The 25,515-nt window shown below is 47.0% G+C and overlaps 1 protein-coding gene across 6 annotated transcripts in view; it reads right to left on the bottom strand.

Annotated features, from left to right (window-relative positions):
- Window positions 1-25,515, bottom strand: part of NRF1 (nuclear respiratory factor 1) — a 242,709-nt gene that overhangs the window by 47,955 nt on the left and 169,239 nt on the right. For 3 of the 6 annotated variants that reach the window (XM_063926730.1, XM_063926729.1, XM_063926734.1), the window contains one exon: window positions 1,200-1,289. The exons of 2 other annotated variants lie outside the window; for them this stretch is intronic. In XM_063926730.1, the coding sequence (XP_063782800.1) occupies window positions 1,200-1,289 (90 nt within the window). Of the gene's footprint in view, window positions 1-1,199; window positions 1,290-20,206; window positions 20,319-25,515 lie in introns of all 6 variants that reach the window. One more of the 6 variants, XM_063926733.1, reaches the window with a different exon arrangement.

Raw genomic sequence — 25,515 nt, 5'->3', positions numbered from 1 at the left:
GGACCTCTCCACCACGTCCCATAAATGCATGATTAGGTTCAACTCTCCAGAATGATGCTCAAACCAATTCTGGACAACTTGGGAATGTTAACATGGTGCATTATCTGGTTCTGGTATGAATGGTCGACATTCACTAGGTCAACCCCTATTGGTTGACATAGACATGGTCGACATGGACTAATAGTCGATACATGAAAATGGTCGACACGGGAAAGCTTGACACATGAAAAGGTCGATGTATTTTTGAACTGTTTTTGGTGTCATTTTTTCCATAACATAACCAGGAACCACAATTAGTGGACCGCGTCCCCTTGCATGGCTCGCTTCTCGGCATAGGTTACCGTTCCTAATCGTAGTCTTCGTGGATATTAAAGTATGAAAAGTTAAAAATCAATATTTTTTTTTAACGCCATGTCAACCTTTTCATGTGTCAAACATATGTCCATGTCGACCAATAGTGGTCGACATAATGACTGTCGACCTTAACATGGTCGACCATCCAAACGGATACCGCATTATCCCACACCATTATGGAAACACTTCCAGCTTGCGCAGTGCCTTGCTGACAACTGGGGTCCACAGCCTCATGCGATCTACCCCACACCCAAACCCTATTATCAGCCAAAAACCACTGTGACTCATTGGACTATGCCACACTTTGTCAGCCCCCAGTGTCTAATTAGAAACGTCACAAGCCCAGGTTTGATGCTGTATTCAGTGTCATAGTATTAACAGGGGCACTCTGGTGGGTCTTCTTCTCCTTTATCCAATGGAAGCTAAAGAATGCTGCTGCTGAATATGCATCTGGTACCTCTGGCACTGAATGTGGATGTGAACTGAGTCAGTGTCACTTGTCTGTTTCCACTGACAATTCTGTCCAGACGTTGCTAATCACAATCAAAGACCTGTAGTTGGCCACTGTGTGCAGTCCACAGTGGGTGGTAATGCGTTCCATGATTTATTCCCGGTACATACGTGACACTGTAGATCAAGGAATGTTGAATGCCCGCACAACTTTGGAAATGGAAAAGTCTCAGCGGTGGATCACACAGCTCATGTGTCAATGAAGAATGCAGCTAGCCTAGAGTATTAGTGTGAATTGCAGGACACTTTGCTCATGGCACATCAAATGCACCTGATCACACCAAGATCCACCTGTCTGAGGGTCGCCAACCCTTTGAAAATAAGAATTTACTCACCGGTAATTCTATTTCTCGTAGTCTGTAGTGGATGCTGGGGACTCCGTAAGGACCATGGGGAATAGCGGGCTCCGCAGGAGACTGGGCACTCTAAAGAAAATAAGAATTTACTCACCGGTAATTCTATTTCTCGTAGTCCGTAGTGGATGCTGGGAACTCCGTAAGGACCATGGGGAATAGACGGGCTCCGCAGGAAACTGGGCACTCTAAAGAAAAGATTAGGTACTATCTGGTGTGCACTGGCTCCTCCCTCTATGCCCTTCCTCCAGACCTCAGTTAGGGAAACTGTGCCCGGAAGAGCTGACATTACAAGGAAAGGATTTTTGGAATCCAGGGTAAGACTCAAACCAGCCACACCAATCACACCGTACAACTTGTGATAACCTTACCCAGTTAACAGTATGAACAACAACTGAGCCTCACTCAACGGATGGCTCATAACAATAACCCTTATTTAAGCAATAACTATATACACGTATTGCAGAAAGTCCGCACTTGGGACGGGCGCCCAGCTTCCACTACGGACTACGAGAAATAGAATTACCGGTGAGTAAATTCTTATTTTCTCTGACGTCCTAGTGGATGCTGGGAACTCCGTAAGGACCATGGGGATTATACCAAAGCTCCCAAACGGGCGGGAGAGTGCGGATGACTCTGCAGCACCGAATGAGCAAACACAAGGTCCTCCTCAGCCAGGGTATCAAACTTGTAGAACTTTGCAAAGGTGTTTGAACCCGACCAAGTAGCCGCCCGGCAAAGCTGTAAAGCCGAGACCCCTCGGGCAGCCGCCCAAGAAGAGACCACCTTCCTTGTGGAATGGGCTTTTACTGATTTTGGATGCGGCAATCCAGCCGCAGAATGAGCCAGCTAAATCGTGCTACAGATCCAGCGAGCAATAGTTTGCTTTGAAGCAGGAGCACCCAGCTTGTTGGGTGCATGCAGGATAAACAGCGAGTCAGTCTTCCGGACTCCAGCCGTTCTGGAAACATATATTTTCAAAGCCCTGACTACGTCCAGCAACCTGGTGTCCTCCAAGTCCCGAGTAGCCGCAGGCACCACAATAGGTTGGTTCAAATGAAACGATGATACCACCTTTGGGAGAAATTGGGGACGAGTCCTCAATTCTGCCCTGTCCATAGGGAAGATAAGATATGGGCTTTTACATGACAAAGCCGCCAATTCCGACACACGCCTAGCCGATGCTAAGGCCAACAGCATGACCACTTTCCACGTGAGATACTTTAGTTCCACGGTCTTAAGTGGCTCGAACCAGTGGGATTTCAGGAAATCCAACACAACGTTAAGATCCCAGGGTGCCACTGGTGGCACAAAAGGGGGCTGAATATGCAGCACTCCCTTAACAAACGTCTGAACCTCAGGCAGTGAAGCCAGTTCTTTTTGAAAGAAAATGGATAGGGCCGAAATCTGGACCTTTATGGACCCCAATTTTAGGCCCATAGTCACCCCTGACTGTAGGAAGTGCAGGAATCGACCCAGCTGGAATTCCTCTGTAGGGGCCGTCCTGGCCTCACACCAAGCAACATATTTTCGCCATATACGGTGATAATGCTTTGCTGTCACATCCTTCCTAGCCTTTATCAGCGTAGGAATAACTTCATCCGGAATGCCTTTTTCCGCTAGGATCCGGCGTTCAACTGCCATGCCGTCAAACACAGCCGCGGTAAGTCTTGGAACAGACAGGGCCCTTGTTGCAGCAGGTCCTGTCTGAGAGGCAGAGACCATGGGTCCTCTGTGCGCATTTCTTGCAGTTCCGGGTACCAAGTCCTTCTTGGCCAATCCGGAACAATGAGTATTGTTCTTATTCCTCTCTTTCTTACTATTCTCAGTACCTTGGGTATGAGAGGAAGAGGCGGAAACACATATACCGACTGGTACACCCACGGTGTCACTAGGGCGTCCACAGCTATCGCCTGAGGGTCCCTTGACCTGGCGCAATATCTTTTTAGCTTTTTGTTGAGGCGGGACGCCATCATGTCCACCTGTGGCAGTTCCCATCGCTTTGCAATCTGTGTGAAGACTTCTTGATGAAGTCCCCACTCTCCCGGGTGGAGGTCGTGTCTGCTGAGGAAGTCGGCTTCCCAGTTGTCCACTCCCGGAATGAACACTGCTGACAGTGCTTGCACGTGATTCTCCGCCCACCGAAGAATCTTTGTGGCTTCCGCCATTGCCATCCTGCTTCTTGTGCCGCCCTGGCGGTTTACATGGGCGACCGCCGTGATGTTGTCTGACTGAATCAGCACTGTCCGGTTTCGAAGCAGGGGCTCTGCTTGACTCAGGGCGTTGTAAATGGCCCTTAGTTCCAGTATATTTATGTGTAGAGAAGTCTCCAGACTTGACCACAGCCCTTGGAAGTTTCTTCCCTGAGTGACTGCCCCCCATCCTCGGAGGCTTGCATCCGTGGTCACCAGGACCCAGTCCTGTATGCCGAACCTGCGGCCCTCGAGAAGGTGAGCACTCTGCAGCCACCACAGAAGAGACACCCTGGCCCTTGGGGACAGGGTGATCAGCCGATGCATCTGAAGATGCGATCCGGACCACTTGTCCAACAGATCCCACTGAAAGATCCTTGCATGGAACCTGCCGAAGGGAATGGCTTCGTATAAAGCCACCATCTTTCCCAGGACTCGCGTGCAGTGATGCACCGATACCTGTTTTGGTTTCAGGAGGTCCCTGACCAGAGATGCTAATTCCTGGGCCTTCTCCACCGGGAGAAACACCACCTCCTGTTCTGTGTCCAGAATCATGCCCAGGAAAAGCAGACGCGTCGTAGGAATCAGCTGCGACTTTGGAACATTCAGAATCCAGCCGTGCTGTTGCAACACTTCCTGAGAGAGTGCTACGCTGATCAACAACTGCTCTCTGGACCTCGCCTTTATGAGGAGATCGTCCAGATAACTATAACTCCCTTCTTCCGAAGGAGTATCATCATTTCGGCCATTACCTTGGCAAATATCCTCGGTGCCGTGGACAGGCCAAACGGCAACGTCTGGAACTGGTAATGACAGTCCTGTACCACAAACCTGAGGTACTCCTGGTGAAGTGGGTAAATGGGGACATGCAAGTAAGCATCCTTGATGTCCAGCGACACCATAAAATCCCCCTCTTCCAGGCTTGCAATAACCGCTCTGAGCGATTCCATTTTGAACTTGAATTTCTTTATATAAGTGTTCAAGGATTTTAAATTCAGAATGGGTCTCACCGAACCGTCCGGTTTCGGTACCACAAACATTGTGGAATAGTAACCCCTTCCCTGTTAAAGGAGGGGGACCCTGATAATCACTTGCTGGAGGTACAGCTTGTGAATTGCCGCCAGTACTACCTCCCTTTCCATGGGGGAAGCTGGCAAGGCTGATTTGAGGTAACGGCGGGGGGGGGGGGGGGGGGGGGGTCGCTTCGAATTCCAGCTTGTATCCCTGAGATACAATTTGTACAGCCCAGAGATCCACCTGTGAGCGAACCCACTGGTTGCTGAAGTTTCGGAGACGCGCCCCCACCGCACCTGGCTCCGCCTGTGGAGCCCCAACGTCATGCGGTGGACTTAGAGGAAGCAGGGGAGGATTTTTGTTCCTGGGAACTGGCTGCATGGTGCAGCTTCTTACCTCTACCCCTGCCTCTGGCAAGAAAGGATGCGCCCCTGACCCTCTTGCCTTTCTGAGAACGAAAGGACAGCATTTGATAATACGGTGCTTTCGTAGGCTGTGAGGAAACCTGAGGCAAGAAAGTCGACTTTCCAGCTGTCGCTGTGGACACGAGGTCCGATAGACCATCCCCAAACAATTCCTCACCCTTATAAGGCAAAACCTCCATGTGTTTTTTAGAATCAGCATCTCCTGTCCATTGCCGAGTCCATAAGACCCTCCTGGCAGAAATGGACATAGCATTAATTCTAGAGCCCAGCAGGCAAATGTCCCTCTGAGCATCCCGCATATATAAGACGACGTCTTTTATATGGCCCAGGGTTAGCAAGACAGTATCCCTGTCGAGGGAATCTATGTCGTCTGACAAAGTATCTGTCCATGCTGCTACAGCACTACACATCCAGGCTGAAGCAGTAGCAGGTCTCAGTAGAGTACCAGAGTGTGTATACACTGACTTCAGGATAGCTTCCTGCTTTCTATCCGCAGGCTCCTTTAGGGCGGCCGTATCCTGAGACGGCAGGGCCACCTTTTTAGATAAGCGTGTCAGCGCCTTGTCCACCCTAGGGGATGTTTCCCAACGTAACCTGTCCGTTGGCGGGAAAGGGTACGCCATCAGTAACCTCTTAGAAATCACTAGTTTCTTATCAGGGGAACTCCACGCTTCTTCACATAATTCATTTAACTCATCAGATGGGGGAAAAGTCACTGGCTGCTTTTTCTCCCCAAACATATAAACCCTCTTGGTATTAACAGGGTTAATCTCAGAAATGTGTAATACATCTTTCATTGCAATAATCATGTATCGGATGGCCTTGGTCATTTTAGACTGTAAATGTGCCTCATCATCGTCGACACTTGAGTCGGACTCCGTGTCGACATCTGTGTCAACCATCTGAGATAGAGGGCGTTTATGAGCCCCTGACGGTTTCTGAGTCGCCTGGGCAGGCGCGGGCTGAGACCCCGGCTGTCCCAAGGCTGCAGCGTCATCAAACCTTTTATGTAAGGAGCTTACATTGTCGTTTAAGACCTTCCACATATCCATCCAATCAGGTGTCGGCCCCGACGGGGGCGACACCACACTTATCTGCCCTTGCTCCGCCTCCACGTAACCCTCCTCATCAAACATGTCGACACAGCCGTACCGACACACCGCACACACACAAGGAATGCTCAGACTGAGGACAGGACCCCACAAAGTCCTTTGGGGAGACAGAGAGAGAGTATGCCAGCACACACCTCAGCGCTATATAACACAGGGATTTTCACTTATAATAAGTGATTACCCAATAGCTGCCTTATATGTTTTATTTGCGCCTAAATTTATGTGTCCCCCCTCTCTTTTTTACCCTTCTTGTACCTGGATACTGCAGGGAAGAGCCTGGGGAGCTGCTTCCAGTGGAGCTGTAAAGAGAAAATGGTGCTGGTGTGCTGAGGAAGAAGGCCCGCCCCCTCAGTGGCGGGCTTCTGTCCCGCTTTCTGTGTAAAAAAATGGCGGGGTTTTTTACATATATACAGTGCCAGACTGTATATATGTATCTTTATTGCCAAAAGGTACTTCAGTTGCTGCCCAGGGCGCCCCCCCCCCCCCCCCCCCTCAGCGCCCTGCACCCTACAGTGACCGGAGTGTGTAAGTGTGCTGGGAGCAATGGCGCACAGCTGCGGTGCTGTGCGCTACCTTAAATGAAGACAGGAGTCTTCTGCCGCCGATTTAGTCGTCTTCAAGCTTCTGTTCTTCTGGCTCTGCGAGGGGGACGGCGGCGCGGCTCCGGGAACGGACGATCGAGGACAGGTGCCTGTGTTCGAACCCTCTGGAGCTAATGGTGTCCAGTAGCCTAAGAAGCACAAGCTAGCTGCAAGCAGGTAGGTTTGCTTCTCTCCCCTTAGTCCCACGTAGCAGTGAGTCTGTTGCCAGCAGAAGCTCACTGAAAATAAAAAACCTAATAAATACTTTCTTTACTAGTAAGCTCAGGAGAGCCCACTAGGAGCACCCAGCTCTGGCCGGGCACAGATTCTAACTGAGGTCTGGAGGAGGGGCATAGAGGGAGGAGCCAGTGCACACCAGATAGTACTAAATCTTTCTTTAGAGTGCCCAGTCTCCTGCGGAGCCCGCTATTCCCCATGGTCCTTACGGAGTCCCCAGCATCCACTAGGACGTTAGAGAAAAAGCCCCTGGATTGGGAGCTAAACATGTCAGCGGTATACATGCTAACCTTATAGACTTGTCCCTACTTGTGACAAAGAACCGGTGCTCTATGGGGTCATTCAGTTCTTTGCAGCGCAGCATTCAGGTCAGAACTGCGCATGCGCCAGCGCATGGCTGACAGCCAACGGCTGTCGTTGCTTAGCGATCGCCTCTGGGCACCATGCATTCTTTATAGCCCCGGATGGGTGTGTGAGGGAGGAATTCTCACCCCTTTTATCCCCTTTGTAGGTGAAATTTTGAAAAATATTTTTTGTGCACCGTGGAGACTTGTCTTTGGTTTGCAGTCTCACTACACAAGACTCAGTCTAAGCAATAACAGTAGCATTATGCTAGTACATCAAACTTTCCTTTCATATGATATGAGTGTTCTCACAAGACAGCTACAACATATTAACTATTTAAAATTTTTATTATACTGTATATATTTCATAATTATACATGTGTGGTTAAGAGAGATGCCTATTGTCCACATTATCAGAAAAGTCTGAAGACTATGAAGAATTAAATGGTCTTATTTACCGAACAGCTTATTTAGTGTCTACATGCAACTTAAACTAATCACCTTTGCCTTGGCAAATTGGGTGGGAGGATTTAAGGCTAATTCCTTTAAAATCTTTTTTTTAATATGCCTCTAGTTTACCCCTTAGCATAACATTCAGTATTTGGAGAGGACAGCACCATATCTTTAAGAGGGATAATAGCAATACTGTCAGCTATGGAGATTGAAATCCCTAGTGACTGTAGAAGGTGTATGTTTCAGAACCAACTGTTAAAGTGGTAGCTGCATAAACGCACACATTCTCACGTAGTCCACGCACTGTTTTTCACAATTTCTCAGTCTGGAATTTACTTATATATAGAAATCACAATATTAATGAAAGAATAAAAAATGTGCAACTGGAAGTTCCTCACACAGCGAGTGCAGTTGACATAACAGAATCTAATGGAATACCTTTCACCAAATAAACTAGTAGGCTGCAAAATCCAGGGATCCAGCGGTGAGGTCTTCTCCAGGCAGTCCCCTCCCCGATGCGTGCAGTCAGCTAGCGGGAAGTCAGGGGGGAGGAGCCAACACGTGTGCCAGACAGTGAGCAGGGAAGCACTGAGCTTCTCTGCAGTTACAGCACCGCAGTTCAGGTTACGCTATTCTTAGATGGCGAACCTGAACTCCATGGATAAGCGGAAAGTAGTTGTTTCCGTTTTCATGAATTGCACTCACCATACAAAAATATGGTGATGCAATTCAGGCACAGAGCGGGGGGTGCTGTGTGAATAGCCCAAAGCAAAGAAAAGCCCTGTTTAACACAAAACAGGGCTTTTCTCTACTTTAAGAATAGACCCCAATGTTCCTGGAATTTGTCTGTTGAGAATAGGATCAGTTTATCTATGTCCATGTAAAGCTCTCATCTGGAAAACCATTCTTTCAAAGTGACTGAAGGATTTCCAATAGACCAGTACTGAACTGAAGAGAAGTCTTAGAAAAGATCAACAGGCATGTTGGTGACGTTTAAAAGCCAGAAGCTAGGGCAGATGGGTAGCTCATCTTGCATAATCAGGTAGTAATAATCTGTTGCCAAAAGGGATGACTTTTAGGATACAGATATGGGGAGGTGGTCCCAGAATTTTTTTTAAGAGTGGGATTTTGTTGCTATTTCTAAGTCATAATCATCTTCTCGGTTTCCCATCAAAAAGGATAGTAATATACCATCACACTTACTGACATGTTTCAGCCAGAGATTTAAAAGGGCAATGCTTTTAATGACAAAAAATTGCATGCAAGCCAAGGCTTAGCAAATAAACCCCACACATTGAGTAACTATCTATTTCACCAACTCAAGGCGTTGACAAATTTTTGTAAAATTTAGGAGCCATCTTTAAAGTCCAGACCATCATGCCTGAACAAAACTCTGAAAACTTATATAGACCATCATTTAATGCCCCGCAGACCTCCCCACATGCCCCTTACTGCCAATTTAGAAAGTGACACACACAAATACCCCCAATTCATAATGACTAACGAGTGCCCGCAATTCACAGTGTGCCACACACAAGTGCCCCTAATTCAAAGAGTGCCCCCAATTAATAACTATTACAGTGGGAAACCAAATAGTCAGTCACTCAACAGCTCTTCCTCCGCACCCATAGTGATGCAACTCCTCCACTATGGCAGTAGTGCAGCTCTCCTATGGTCACTGTACTCCTCCACACCGATAGTAATGCAGCTCCATGCGGTCACTCTACTCCTCCACAGCAGGAATAATGCAGCTTCCTGCGGTCACTCTCCTCCCCAGTGATAGTTCTACAGTCACTTTCCTCCCTCAAGGACCAAGGTCAGATTCCACTATCCAGACACTCGGTATTGGCGGCATCTAGGATCTTGCGGGCAGAAAGGAGGAGCCTCAGAGACCGAATGTGGCGTGCACGTATTCTTCTTTGTGAAAGGCACAGCAACCACCAATAGGAACAATGGATATGGTCCAGTGATGGGTGTTCTAAAACACTGGAAACACGACTAACACATTTCCTTGTAGTAAGCCTAGATTCATCAGAGGTATGATGAACATGTCCAAGAAGGCTGCTTTTATACCTAATCTAATTAGTTGATACATGTTCACCTGTACACAATTAGCGAATTTGATCAGCAAGTTACAACATATGAATGTTAACTATGTCAATTAAGGAGGCAAACCTTTCTCTGATTTATAATCCTAAATTCATTTATTCCAAAATATTGTTTTGAACAAGATATAGCAAGTCCAAATCTTAAAAATAAATAGAATTTGATGTAATCGGACCACACTCTTGCCCAGCTCTTGTTCCTACCTATGCTACATACGTTAACTAGCATTGGTGACGCCACCTACTCAAGTGAACAGCGTGGCACAGGGAATTGATCCCTGGCTTAGTTCAGCCAATCTATCTATTGAATCAAGAAGGTATCTTTCACTTTCAAAAGTCCTTTCAAGTAGTTTATTGTAAGTATAAAAATAAGATTTTACTCACCGGTAAATCTTTTTCTCGTAGTCCGTAGTGGATGCTGGGGACTCCGTAAGGACCATGGGAATAGACGGGCTCCGCAGGAGACTGGGCACTCTAAAGAAAGATTTAGTACTACCTGGTGTGCACTGGCTCCTCCCTCTATGCCCCTCCTCCAGACCTCAGTTAAGGAAACTGTGCCCGGAAGAGCTGACATTACAAGGAAAGGATTTTGGAATCCAGGGTAAGACTTATACCAGCCACACCAATCACACCGTATAACTTGTGACAACCTTACCCAGTTAACAGTATGAACAGACAACATAGCATCAACCAAAGGATGCCAATATAACATAACCCTTTATTAAGCAATAACTATATACACGTATTGCAGAAAGTCCGCACTGGGGACGGGCGCCCAGCATCCACTACGGACTACGAGAAAAAGATTTACCGGTGAGTAAAATCTTATTTTCTCTAACGTCCTAGTGGATGCTGGGGAATCCGTAAGGACCATGGGGATTATACCAAAGCCTCCAAACGGGCGGGAGAGTGCGGATGACTCTGCAGCACCGAATGGGCAAACACAAGGTCCTCCTCAGCCAGGGTATCAAACTTGTAGAATTTTGCAAAAGTGTTTGAACCCGACCAAGTAGCAGCTCGGCAAAGCTGTAATGCCGAGACCCCTCGGGCAGCCGCCCAAGAAGAGCCCACCTTCCTTGTGGAGTGGGCTTTCGCTGATTTTGGATGCGGCAATCCTGCCGCAGAATGAGCCTGCTGAATCGTGTTACAGATCCAGCGCGCAATAGTTTGCTTTGAAGCAGGAGCACCCAGCTTGTTGGATGCATACAGGATAAACAGCGAGTCAGTCTTCCTGACTCCAGCCGTTTTGTTAACATAAATCTTCAAAGCCCGGACCACGTCCAGCAACTTGGAATCCTCCAAGTCACGAGTAGCCGCAGGCACCACAATAGGTTGGTTCAAATGAAACGAAGACACAACCTTTGGTAGAAATTGCGGACGAGTCCGCAATTCTGCCCTGTCCATATGAAAACCAGATAGGGGCTTTTACATGACAAAGCCGCCAATTCTGACACACGCCTAGCCGACGCTAAGGCCAACAGCATGACCACTTTCCATGTGAGATACTTTAGCTCCACGGTCTTAAGTGGCTCAAACCAGTGGGATTTCAGGAACCCCAAGACCACGTTAAGATCCCAAGGTGCCACTGGTGGCACAAAAGGGGGCTGAATATGCAGCACTCCCTTAACAAACGTCTGAACCTCAGGTAGTGAAGCCAGTTCCTTTTGAAAGAAAATGGATAGGGCCGAAATCTGGACCTTTATGGACCCTAATTTTAGGCCCATAGTCACTCCTGACTGTAGGAAGTGCAGGAATCGACCAAGCTGGAATTCCTCTGTAGGGGCCTTCCTGGCCTCACACAAAGCAACATATTTTCGCCATATACGGTGATAATGTTTTGCTGTCACGTCTTTCCTAGCCTTTATCAGCGTAGGAATAACTTCATCCGGAATGCCCTTTTCCGCTAGGATCCGGCGTTCAACCGCCATGCCGTCAAATGCAGCCGCGGTAAGTCTTGGAACAGACAGGGCCCTTGTTGTAACAGGTCCTGTCTGAGAGGCAGAGGCCATGGGTCCTCTGTGAGCATTTCTTGCAGTTCCGGGTACCAAGTCCTTCTTGGCCAATCCGGAACAATGAATATTGTTCTCACTCCTCTTTTTCTTACAATTCTCAGCACCTTGGGTATGAGAGGAAGAGGAGGAAACACATAGACAGACTGGAACACCCATGGTGTTACTAGTGCGTCCACAGCTATCGCCTGAGGGTCCCTTGACCTGGCGCAATACCCGTTTAGCTTTTTGTTGAGGCGTGACGCCATCATGTCCACCTGTGGGAGTTCCCATCGATTTGCAATCAGCGTGAAGACTTCTTGATGAAGTCCCCACTCTCCCGGGTGGAGGTCGTGTCTGCTGAGGAAGTCTGCTTCCCAGTTGTCGAACCCCGGAATGAACACTGCTGACAGTGCCTGCGCGTGATTCTCCACCCAACGAAGAATCCTGGTGGCTTCTGCCATCGCCACCCTGCTTCTTGTGCCGCCCTGTCGGTTGACATGGGACACTGCAGTGATGTTGTCTGACTGAATCAGCACTGGTTGGTCTCGAAACAGAGGGTCCGCTTGGCTTAGGGCGTTGTATATGGCCCTTAGTTCTAGGATATTTATGTGCAGACAAGTCTCCTGACTTGACCACAGCCCTTGGAAGTTTCTTCCCCCCCAACCTCGAGGCTTGCATCCATGGTCACCAGGACCCAGTCCTGTATGCCGAACCTGCGGCCCTCGAGGAGGTGAGCCCTCTGCAGCCACCACAGAAGAGACACCCTGGCCCTGGGGGCCAGGGTGATCAGCCGATGCATCTGAAGATGCGATCCGGACCACTTGTCCAACAGATCCCACTGAAAAATCCTGGCATGGAACCTGCCGAAGGGAATGGCTTCGTATGACGCCACCATCTTTCCCAGGACTTGCGTGCAGTGATGCACAGACACCTGTTTTGGTTTCAGGAGGTCCCTGACCAGAGTCACGAGCTCCTGAGCCTTCTCCTCCGGGAGAAATACCTTCTTCTGGCCTGTATCCAGAATCATGCCCAGGAAGGGCAGACGCTTCGTAGGGATCAGCTGCGACTTTGGAATATTCAGAATCCAGCCGTGCTGCCGCAACACTTCCTGAGAGTGTGCTACGCTGATCAGTAATTGCTCCCTGGACCTCACCTTTATGAGGAGATCGTCCAAGTATGGGATAATTGTAACTCCTTGCTTCCGAAGGAGCACCATCATCTCCGCCATCACCTTGGTAAATATTCTCGGTGCCGTGGACAGGCCAAACGGCAGCGTCTGGAATTGGTAATGACAGTCCTGTACCACAAACCTGAGGTACTCTTGATGAGGCGGATAAATGGGGACATGCAAGTAAGCATCCTTGATGTCCAGAGACACCATGAAATCCCCCTCTTCCAGACTTGCAATGACCGCTCTGAGCGATTCCATTTTTAACTTGAATTTCCTCAGATAAATATTCAGGGATTTTAAATTCAAGATGGGCCTGACCGAACCGTCCGGTTTCGGTACCACAAACATAGTGGAATAGTAACCCCTTCCCTGTTGAAGGAGGGGAACCTTTACTACCACCTGCTGGAGGTATAGCTTGTGAATTGCCGCCAGCACTACCTCCCTTTCCATGGGGGAAGCTGGCAAGGCCGATTTTAGGTAACGGTGAGGAAGCGTCACTTCGAACTCCAGCTTGTATCCCTGAGACACAATTTGTATAGCCCAAGGATCCACCTGTGAGCGAACCCACTGGTGGCTGAAATTTCGGAGACGCGCCCCCACCGCTTCTGGCTCCGCCTGTGGAGCCCCAGCGTCATGCGGTGGATTTAGTGGAAGCCGGGGAGGACTTTTGTTCCTGGGAACTAGCTACATGGTGCAGCTTTTTTCCTCTACCCCTGCCTCTGGCAAGAAAAGATGCCGTTCTGACTTTCTTGCTCTTTTGCGAACTAAAGGACTGCATTTGGTAATATGGTGCTTTCTTCGGCTGTGAGGGAACATAAGGCAAGAAATTTGACTTCCCTGTCGTAGCAGTGGAAACTAGGTCCGAGAGACCGTCCCCAAATAATTCCTCACCCTTATAAGGCAAAACCTCCATGTGTTTTTTAGAGTCGGCATCCCCTGTCCATTGCCGAGTCCATAAGACCCTTCTGGCAGAAATGGACATTGCGTTTATTCTAGAGCCCAGCAGGCAAATGTCCCTCTGGGCATCACGCATATATAGGACAGCGTCCTTGATATGTCCCAGGGTCAGTAGAACAGTGTCCCTGTCCAGGGTATCTATCTCCTCCGAGAGATTATCAGTCCAAGCTGCTACAGCACTACACATCCAGGCCGAAGCAATTGCTGGCGTCAGTAGAGTATCAGAATGTGTATAAACAGACTTCAGGATAGCTTCCTGCTTTCTATCCGCAGGATCCTTTAGGGCGGCCGTATCCTGAGACGGCAAGGCCACCCTCTTAGATAAGCGTGTCAACGCCTTGTCTACCCTCGGGGAGGATTCCCAGCGTAACCTGTCCGTTGGCGGGAAAGGATACGCCATCAGTAATCTCTTGGAAATTACTACTTTCCTATCAGGGGAATCCCACGCTTTTACACATAATTCATTTAATTCATGTGAAGGGGGAAAAGTCACTTCTTGCATTTTCTCCCCATACATATAAACCCTCTTGTCAGGGACAGGGTTTTCCTCTGATATGTGCAATTCCTTCATTGCTATAATCATGTAGGGGATGGCTTTAGTCATTTTAGGCTGCAACTTTGCATCATCGTCATCGACACTGGAGTCAGACTCCGTGTCGGCATCTGTGTCAACCATCTGGGATAGTGGGCCCTGACGGCCTCTGCATTTGTTATGCAAGGAGCTTACATGATCATTTAACACCTTCCACATATCCATCCAATCAGGTGTCGGCACCGTCGGCGGCGACACCTCATTCACCTGCACTTGTTCTGCCTCCACATATCCTTCCTCATCAAACATGTCGACACTGACGTACCGACACACCGCACACACACAGGGAATGCTCTGACTGAGGACAGGACCCCACAAAGGCTTTTGGGGAGACAGAGAGAGAGTATGCCAGCACACACCCCAGCGCTATATAACCCAGGGATTACACTGTACCTTAGTGATTACCCAGTAGCTGCTGTTTGTGATCGTTTTGCGCCTAAATTTATGTGCCCCCCCTCTCTTTTTACCCTTTTTGCACCTGGATACTGCAGGGGAGAGCCTGGGGAGCGTCTTTCCAGCGGAGCTGTGAAGAGAAAATGGAGCTGGTGTGCTGAGGAAGAAGGCCCCGCCCCCTCAGCGGCGGGCTTCTGTCCCGCTTCTGTGTGTAAAAACTGGCGGGGGCTCGAACATATATCCAGTGCCTGACTGGATATGTGTGTTATTTTGCCAAAAGGTACCTTAATTGCTGCCCAGGGCGCCCCCCCCCCTGCGCCCTGCACCCTACAGTGACCGGAGTGTGCGGGAGTGCTGCGGGAGCAATGGCGCACAGCTGCAGTGCTGTGCGCTACCTTAAGTGAAGACAGGAGTCTTCTGCCGCCGATTTTGATGTCTTCATGCTTCTGCTGCTTCTGTACTTCTGGCTCTGCGAGGGGGACGGCGGCGCGGCTCCGGGAACGGACGATCAAGGTTAGGTACCTGTGTTCGATCCCTCTGGAGCTAATGGTGTCCAGTAGCCTAAGAAGCGCAACCTAGCCGCAGTTAGTAGGTTTGCTTCTCTCCCCTCAGTCCCACGTAGCAGAAAGTCTGTTGCCAGCAGAAGCTCTCTGAAAATAAAAAAAACCTAAACTAAAATACTTTCTTCTTAGCAAGCTCAGGAGAGCCCACTAAAAGCACCCAGCTCTGGCCGGGCACAGATTCTAACTGGAGGAGGGGCATAGAGGGAGGAGCCAGTGCACACCAGGTAGTACTAAATCTTTCTTTAGAGTGCCCAGTCTCCTGCGGAGCCCGTCTATTCCCATGGTCCTTACGGAGTCCCCAGCATCCACTAAGACGTTAGAGAAATGGTAAATACCCCAATGTATAGAATAGCTTTACATCACGGTCCAGCTTGTTTTTATTTAGAATCAAGTATTGGGCTTACTGTACCTTGTTATAACAATATTTTGGAAAAAACAAACTAAGGATTGTAAAGCTGTGTACACACGGTGCGAGATTTCTTTTGATTTTGACTATATAGTCAAAATCGTAAGAAAATATAGTACATATCGCACCATGTGTATAGTCATTGCGATGCCGATGCGCGGTCCTGGCATCGCAAGGAAAAATAGACTGTGCAGGCAGCCCAACATTGACTATATCAGCGTGGCCAGACTAGTCAATGTCGGGCTGTGCCGTGCATCGCGCCGTGTGTACACAGCCTAGGTCAGAGAAAGAAATGTCTCTTATTTACATCTTTAATATTGATCTGCAGTGATGCGACTACACGATTCCCTAATTGTATTCTGGTGAACATGCTTAAACTTATGAGAGATCAGGTATACAAACAGCCTTTTTGGAGATATTCAGCATCTCTCTAATAAAGTTGTAAGTTTGCTAAAGTGAAACGCGTTCGAGTTCTGAGCAGAGTTCTGAGCACACTGGAAATAGAACGGTCATTGGACCATATCCACTAGCCAAACTGGCACAACTTCCAGTCAAGTGCCAAAAGATACAGAAACCGCTGCCAATGTGAAGGACTTTGCTTATGGGACACCATCACCCTACACAGGACTGGTAATAGCCCCTTTGATACATGCTGGTAAATCTTTTACACGTGAATATCCGTCCTAATTGCCATCTCACATACCACTGTTTTTTAGATTTCCTGTGTGGTTTACCACACCTGAGAACCACTTCAATAAGTATCATCAACAGTGGACATACTCTCTGGGTCTTGTCACTTTAATATATCTTACCAGTATCGTTGTCTACGCAACTTTAAAATGTTTTATATATACATTTTACAAATGCCATTATTATTTGTTTAGTTCTATTATAATTTGACACTTTTATGATTTGTTGTCACTTATGAAGTCACATTGTTTCAGTCGATTTAATGTAGACCACAATTCAGTGCTTTATCTATATATTCCCACTGCTATATTTCAGCCCTTCTTTACATTTTATCAGTAGCATTACCCACAGGCAGAAGAGTGCTGTGCACTGATCTGCTTTGAGAACTATATTTAGTGTGGGTTGATAGGCAGAGAAGGAATAATCATTAGCAGAGCTGATCCAGTACTTGAGACAAAATGATGCACTATAACAAAACATTTTTAGTTTGCCATCGCTAAGCAATTTGCCATAGAAAATCCCTTTATAAATTGTATAAAAGATACGTTTGCCGCTTCTAACATTCTACAGACAATGTCCTCTTAAAACAAAAAGCACATTATAATTTAAGAATAACTCTTCACCATTAACCATAATAGTACTATGCTTTAGCACAGCAACACGGAGCAAGCAAGCTACAAGCCTATTGAAGGTGAAGTAAACGCCTGAACAGCTGTTTAGGTTATTTTGGAATCTTTTAATTTTCCTACATATTTATGGCTAAACTAGACAATAGGTACTCTATGGGCACCTGTACTTAAGTTCCATTTACATAAAATCAGGCTTTTTATGTATTCACTGTAAAGCACCTAATTACTCAATTAGCAGTACTGATGCTCCCTTCTCTATATGCTCCTCCTACATCCAGTATAACGCTACTGTTTTACACTAATAAAGCCCTAATGGAGACAACAGCACATGCACATTGAAGAAAACAGAAACAAGGGGAACACGCCACAAAAGAACAGTAAGGGAGAGAACACAGAGCCCACTAGATGGATTACGAGAAACAGATTTTATAGTGAGTATATATAACAATCCTGATCTCTCTTATAGCCTATCTGGGAGAAACTATTAATTTTGTGATTTCCCTAAGAAAGCCTAAGCAGAATGTCTGTAATGGTACGCATAATATTGGATTCCCAAAACTGACATCTCTAAAAACAAAAAAGTGCTGACCCTGTATAAATGTGTGCACAGACAAACTGCTTGCCATCTTGCACAGTTGTTTAGCCAAAGCCGCATACCCTAGGGAGCATTCACTGCACAAGTAGTAGAGCCTGTCTGTTCTCCGGCATAGGGTTCTCAGCAGGGACATAAGTCTGCCCAACAGTAGCGTTAAGGTATTTTACTACCAATTGTTTAATTGCTTGCCAACCAAACCTATGAGCAACATACAGAGTAAGGAGACCATCTATTCAACTTATGGTACAGGACAAGTTCCTGATTTAAACGCAACTTTGAAACAACTTTTGCCTGAAAGAATGGCTGGGTTCTAAGGGCATCTCCGTTGGGAACGAAAAATCAACAATAATACAGCTGCCAAATCTGATACACGTTTACCTGAAGCTGAACACAACCTTCTATGTAAGGCAGCATGGCTCCACTCAAAAGGACTCTTTCACTAGGGACTCCAAGGCCAAATTGAAGTCCCAAGTGGGGCAGGTTGAATATGGACAACTCCATGGATAATGGTTTGAATCTCCGAAATGGAGGTCCGTTTCCTTTGAAGGAGGATATAAAGGCTGGAGCTGACCCTTGATGGATTACAATTGTTTTCTAAAGCTGGGTACACATTAGACCAACCTGTCCCAAACTCGGTCCTCAATGACCCCCAATAGTTCATGTTTTCCAGGTCATATAGCAGTTGCTCAGGTGTATTCATTACTCACCAACACATTTTAAAAAATCCACAGGTGGAGCTAATTATTTAACTTGTGATTCTGTGGGGAGACCTGGAAAACATGAACTGTTGGGGTTCCTTGAGGACAGAGTTTGTGAGCCACTGCATTAGACTACACATTGTTTTAACGAGTAGTATCAGAACGATATCTATAATCGCATGGAGGCTACAGAATACCTTTGGTAGGGCCATCTCCAGGGAACAGAATTAACATTTTGCATGTCTCCAGTATTTTGAAAGTTTACATGTATCCAGTAGTTTGAGAACAACTAAACAGGAGACGATAGGTTCACACTACAGACTGACTTGTACAGGGCACAAGACCGCTATACAGACTACTTTTCCCATGGCTTAAGACACCTGTCAGCAGAAGATTGGTGACTACGATAGTGGTCTCACCTCTGAGTTCTAGGGATGGCTTCTAGAGGATGAAGCACTTGTACACCATGGAGCAGAAGCCAGAAAGGACTTTTACTTTCTGTGACATTGGCAATAAAATGGTCTAGGTCAGTGTAAAAAAAGATCCCCCCCACACCAAAAAACAAACAAAAAAAAAACATAGGAAGAAGTGCTCATGGTTCTGGGTCACTTTCAGGAAGGGTAAGTAGATATAAAGGCACCCCAAAACCTCAGACAATTGGGAAAACTAAGGAAAACACTCAAATAAGGATGAAGAGACTGCCACTGAGTGAATCTTATCCTCCTAAATATGGGAATTCTGGTGGACTGTTTGAACAAGCTCTTCAACACCCTGACTGGTAGGAACTTTTAAATCTTAACCAGACTGGTCTCTCTCAGTTTCTGGAATTTCCCTTTCCTTGAGCTGGCCGAATCAAATTCACCCAGACAATATACCTGGGAAGGAACTGGCGCTTTCTGGGGTATGAAACTGATGGGAAATCAAACAATTTCTCTAATTATTAAATCTTAAAATGTCCCTTCTGGATTTACTGTGGCTCCTGGGATGGGTTTACTAACTCCATTTGCTAGTTCTGTGCAGTTAGTAGATAATTTGCACATTTTGAACGGTTGGTTCTAAATCCAAGTAGGGTAAGGGACCTCTGACATCACCAGGGGGAGGAGCCATGCCCGAACAGGGTACCCGAAATGTACCCTCACGGGCTCACCACGCTTCGGGCTCGGTGGCTCGTCACCGGGTTACTAAAGATAATAGTTAGTGGCGCGGATAGTAAAAGAATTATCCCGCTGGCCTAGCTCCTCACCCTATTGATGTGGCTCCTCCCTCTGACATCATAGGTCCTTTAGGCCACTTAAATCTAGCATCTACCCATTTTGAACAGGTAGTGTGTTTACTAAATATATGCACTCTGACTTGTCTCCCTTTTTTTTTTTTTAAACCACTCCTTCCTTCAAATTTTTTTTTACTATATTTCCGCCAGATAACTTTCATTTTTATTTTTTGACATTTACCTTATTTATATTATGCATGTGGACTACATGGTCTTAATTTGTAATATGATTATTTGATAAATAAAAATAGCATTTTTGTCCCTACTAAGAGGTGTCGAAGTCAAAAATATTTCAGTACACACGTCACGTACAAACTACACACAGATTGCCTCCGTGCGCGTACTTGTTCTGCCGTGCGTGCACATGTTCGCAAGTTGCGCATGACCGCTCCCGCGGTCCTGCGTATTAGCGCGTGGTATGAGTAATTACAGTAGTATTTGTAATCGCATGGAAAAGCCATAAAAACACATTACATATTTAATCCACATAGTGCATAAGGTACACATAGTCTACATGCACCACACCAACGAGTTACACTTGCTTAAAGGGTATAATAACAAAGGGATTCACCTTTACAGGATAGGAGGGGACAGAATTAGGTTAGGAGGTGGTGTTTGGTATCCAGCTGTAGGGTATTTTAAGAGCAATATTCCGGTGTTGGTTTGCAGAAGATAGCACGTTCCTGCGAATAGATATGTGCAGGAGCAGAATATTACTATTATACTGTGTTTACTGTACTTTGATATGCGGCGGGAACCCAGTGGAGACCAACTGCAAGCACATCTGGAACAGACAACGCCCACCTATTCAAACCAACCTATGACATCTCTTGTACTGTAAATGACAATCCCAGTGACCAATAGACAAAGAGATTACAGTTTCCATTGTGTTAGGTTTTGGACAAATGTATAAAAAGCCAGCTGCAGGCCCGGTTACACACAATCTCTGAAGGTCATCTACCTTGATGACTGAGGACCGGACCGGGAAGCGCAGGCGAACAAACGTTATGTACCATTGACTGTAGCCCTTTTTTCTCTTATTGTATTGTGTTATTATTGTAACCCCCTGCTAAGTAAAATAACCGTTGGTGGGTTGGACCCCAACATAGTTTTTGAAATACAATTGGTGTCGTGTCCCATTTCCTGCTAAAGGTTTAAGGTATATTTCTATCACACATGTATCTGCATTGAGCTAACAGCGTGTGTGTGTATGCACTGCGTGTACTTTGTACGTCCGTGTCGGCGTGTGTACGCAAAGTGCGTACACGGTACGGGCTCTTGTACGCTAACTAGGTAAAAAGTACGTAGGGTAAGGATTAATTACAGCGGCCGCAGCGGCTCGAATTTAAGTGTATTAAGGTATTGCTTTTTGTCCTGTAAAATAATCAGGATACACAGAGGGGAATGTAATTAGACGCGGGTAATTGATCCCTGCAGTGACTAACTATAACGTCAGCAGGGCTAACCAATCACCATAATGAGTTTAACACAAACATAGAAAGATCAAAATACCCAAAACTGTAAATTTCAATGTGTTTTTGGCAACATGTATGCATGCTTGATATACAGCAAGAGAGAGTGATTTAACACATGCATGTGTCTCAGCCCAGAACAGAGGAGACTAGCCTCCTGTTTACACAACTGTGATAGTCTAACAGAGCCCCAAGTTTGTCTGTATTGGAAGTCATGTGTATATATCTGCCACTTACTACTCAAGGAAAAAAAATAGGATGTTAAATTACCTACTGGTAAATCCTTTTCTCGTAGTCCGTAGACGATACTGGAGTCCATTTAGTACCATGGGGTATAGACGGGACCACTAGGAGCCTTGGGCACTTTAAGAAATCAATAGTGTGCGCTGGCTCCTCCCTCTATGCCCCATTTACCAGACTCAGTCTAGAAACTGTGCCCGAGGAGACGGACATACCTTGAGAGAAGGACAGTGGTGAGATTCGAACCAGCACACAGAAACAAGAGGAAAGCCATGCTAACCAAACTTGACGAGGAACAGCAACAGCTGAACCAACTACAATACTTAACCAAGTAACAGTGCAGGAACACACGAAGCACTGGGCGGGTGCCCAGTATTCTCTACGGACTACGAGAAAAGGATTTACCGGTAGGTAATTAAAATCCTTTTTTCTTTCATGTCCTAGAGGATACTGGGCTCCATTTAGTACCATGGGGACGTACCAAAGCTCCCAAACCGGGTGGGAGAGTGATGAGGTTCCTGCAGAACTGATTGACCAAACTGAAGGTCCTTAGAGGCCAAATTATCGAACTTGGTAGAACTTAGCAAACATGTTCAAACCTGACCAAGAAGCCGCTCGGCAGAGCTGTAAAGCCGAGACACACCGGGCAGCCGCCCAAGAAGAAACCACCAACCTAGTAGAGTGTGCCTGTACAGATTTAGGAACCAGCAAACCTTCCATAGGAGTAAGCATGCTGGATAGTAAGCCTGATCCAGCGAGCAATAGACTGCTTTGAAGCAGGATACTCAATTTTATTGGGATCATGGAGCACAAACAGTGAGTCCGATTTTCTGTGACGCGCTGTCCGCTTCACAAATTATCAAAGCCCTCACAACATCCAGGGACTTTGTAGTAGAGGTTTCGGTAACCACCGGGACCACAATAGGTTGGTTGATATGAAATGCAGACACCACCTTTGGAAGAAATTGCTGATGAGTTCTGAGTCCAGCTCTATCTTCATGAAAAATCAAATAGGGGCACTTTTAAGACAACACCCCCAATTTCGACACATGTCTCGCAGAAGCCAAGGCCACCCGTGTGATGGTCTTTACATCAACCTCCTGTAAAGGCTCAAACCATTCAGATTGTAGAAACTGCAACACCACATTGAGATCCCAAGGTGCCATGGGAGGCACAAAGGGCGGTTGGATGTGCAGAACACCTTTCAAGAATGTCTGAACCTCAGGGAGGGAAGCCAACTGTTTCTGGAAGAAATTGGATAAGGCCGAAATATGGACTTTCATGGAGCCCAGGCGTAGGCCCACATCCACACCTGACTGCAGAAAAAGCAGAAAACGTTGCAGTTGAAACTCCACTGCAGGAAATTTCCTGTTTTCACACCAAGAGATGTATTTTCTCCAAATACGGTGGTAATGTTTAGACGTTACCCCCTTTCTGGCTTGGATCAAGGTAGGAATTACCATCCGGAATGCCTTTCCAAGCTAGAATTTGACGCTCAACCTCCATGCCGTCAAACGTAGCCGCGGTAAGTCTTGATAGACAAACGGCCCCTGTTGCAGAAGATCCTATCGAAGAGGTAAAGGCCACGGATCCTCCAGGAGCATTTCCAGTAGATCCGCGTACCAAGCCCTTCTTGGCCAATCCGGAGCAATGAGAATTGCTTGAACCTTTTACCTTTTTATTCTTTTGAGAATTCTTGGGATCAATGGAAGTGGTGGAAACACACACCATGGAGTCATCAGACCGTCCACCGCCACTGCCTGTGGGTCTCTCGACCTGGAACAATACCACGTGAGCTTCTTGTTGAGACGAGGGGCCATCATGTCGATCTGTGGAATTCCCCACTGACGTGTCAAGCACCCGGACACTTCCGGGTGAAGGCCCCACTCTCCTGGGAGGAGGTCGTGTCTGCTGAGGAAGTCTGCTTCCCAGTTGTCTACTCTCAGAATGAAGATTGCGGACAAAGCCACAGCGTGTCTTTCTGCCCAGAGGAGAATCCTTGTCACCTCTGACATTGCAGCTCTGCTCTTCAATCCGCACTGTCAGTTTATGTATGTTACCGCCGTCACATTGTCAGACTGAACCTGGATGGCCTGATCTTGAAGAAGATGTGATGTCTGTAGAAGGGCATTGTATATGGCCCTTAGTTCCAGAATGTTGATTAGAAGAATGGTTTCCTGAGTTGACCATTTTCCTTGGAAGTGTTCCCCCTGGGTAACTGCTCCCCAACCTCTGAGGCTTGCGTCTGTGGTTAGCAGAATCCAATTTTGAATCCCAAACCTTCGGCCCTCTGTCAGGTGAGAAGACTGAAGCCACCACAGAAGAGAAATCCTGGCTCTTGGCGACAGATGTATCCTCTGGTGCATGTGAAGATGTGATCCGGACCATTTGTCCAATAGATCCAGCTGGAAGGGCCTTGCGTGAAACCTTCCTTTCATCCCCAGGAACGGAAGACCCCGTGTTGGTTCCAGGTGAGATTTTGCTAGGTTCAGAATCCACCCGTGATCCCGGAGTAGTCGAATTGAGAAGGCGATGTTGTCCAACAACCGCTCCCTGGATGGTGCTTTTAATCAACAGATCGTCCAGGTACGGGATTATGTTTACTCCCTGTTTACGGAGGAGAAACATCATCTCTGCCATGACCTTGGTGAACACCCTCGGTGCTGTGGAGAGGCCAAATGGCAGGGCCTGGAACTGGTAGTGACAGTCCTGTAATGCAAACCTTCGATAAGCCTGATGAGGCGGCCAGATTGGGATATGAAGGTACGCATCCTTGATATCCAGAGACACCAGGAATCCCCCTTCCTCCAGACCTGAATTCAGCGCTCTCAGAGACTCCATCTTAATTTGAACACAACCGTAAATACGGGATCAGCAACTTGAGGTTTAAAATTGGTCTTACCGAATCGTCCGGTTTCGGTAACGCAAACAGGTTGGAATAAAAACCTTTGTTCTGTAGTTGAGGTGGAACTGGAACAATGACCTGAGTCTGTACCAGTTTCTGAATTGCATCTTGTAAAATTATACTTGCCTCCTGAGAAGCTGGTAAGCCTGATTTGAAGAATCTGTGAGGTGGGAGTTCCTGAAACCCCAGTCTGTACCCCTGGACGATGAGCTCCTTGACCCAGGGATCCTGGCATGATGTCGCCCATATGTGACTGAAATCTATTAATCATGCTCCCACCTGCCTGTCTTCCAGGAAGTGCGGTCCACCGTCAAGCTGAAGGCTTTTTGGAAACAGAACATGAGTTCTATTCCTATGAACCTGCAGTTGCTTGTTTTCTGGGTTTACCTCTATTGCTTTTGAAGGCCATAGAAGAACCTTTGGTTTTATTTCAAAATTTTGCTGTCCGAAAGGACTGCCGAATTGGAGCAGAGTAGGTCTTCCTAGCTGGGGGGGCTGCGGAAGGAAGGTATGTAAACTTACCCACCGTAGCCTTGGATATCCACGTATCCAGTTCATCTCCAAACGGGGCCTCACCTGTGAATGGTAGACTTTCCACACCCTTTCTAGAATCTGCATCCTCAGTCCACTGACGTAGCCATAGGCCCCTGCGTGCTGACACTGCCATGGCCGTGGTGCGTGCATGGAGCAAGCCTATCTCTTTTGGGGCCTCCACCATAAAATTTGCAGAGTCCTGTATATGCTGTAGGAGTAAAACTATCTCCCCTCTGGGTAAGGAATCTAACCCCTCAATTAGGTTACCTGACCATTTTGCAATGACCCTAGTGATCCATGCACAAGCTATAGCGGGTCTTTGGGCTACCCCCGCAGCTGTGTACAGAGATTTGACAGTGGACTCAATCTTGCGGTCAGCCGTGTCCTTTAAGGAGGCTGCCCCCGGGACAGGTAAGATTATCTTACGTGACAACCTAGATACCGTCACATCAACAATCAGTGTGTTTTCCCATTTTTTTCTAACATCCTGAGGAAAAAGGAAGGATGCCAGTAACCTTTTAGGGATCTGAAACTTCTTGTCAGGATTAATCCAAGTTTCTACAAATAGGAAATTTAATTCCTTAGATGCAGGGAAAGTAGCAGAGGATTTCTTTTTACATTAAAATAAGATTCCTCATCTTCCTCTGTCACTTTGTCAGGAATGTGCAGGACGTCTCTAATAGCTTCTATCAGGGTTTTTATTCCTTGTGACAGAGCTGCATCTCCCCC

This window comes from Pseudophryne corroboree, chromosome 6 (assembly GCF_028390025.1).
Source record: "Pseudophryne corroboree isolate aPseCor3 chromosome 6, aPseCor3.hap2, whole genome shotgun sequence".
NCBI lineage: Eukaryota > Metazoa > Chordata > Amphibia > Anura > Myobatrachidae > Pseudophryne > Pseudophryne corroboree.
Note: the sequence above shows the minus strand (reverse complement) of the source record. Positions and strands in the feature narration are given on the sequence as shown.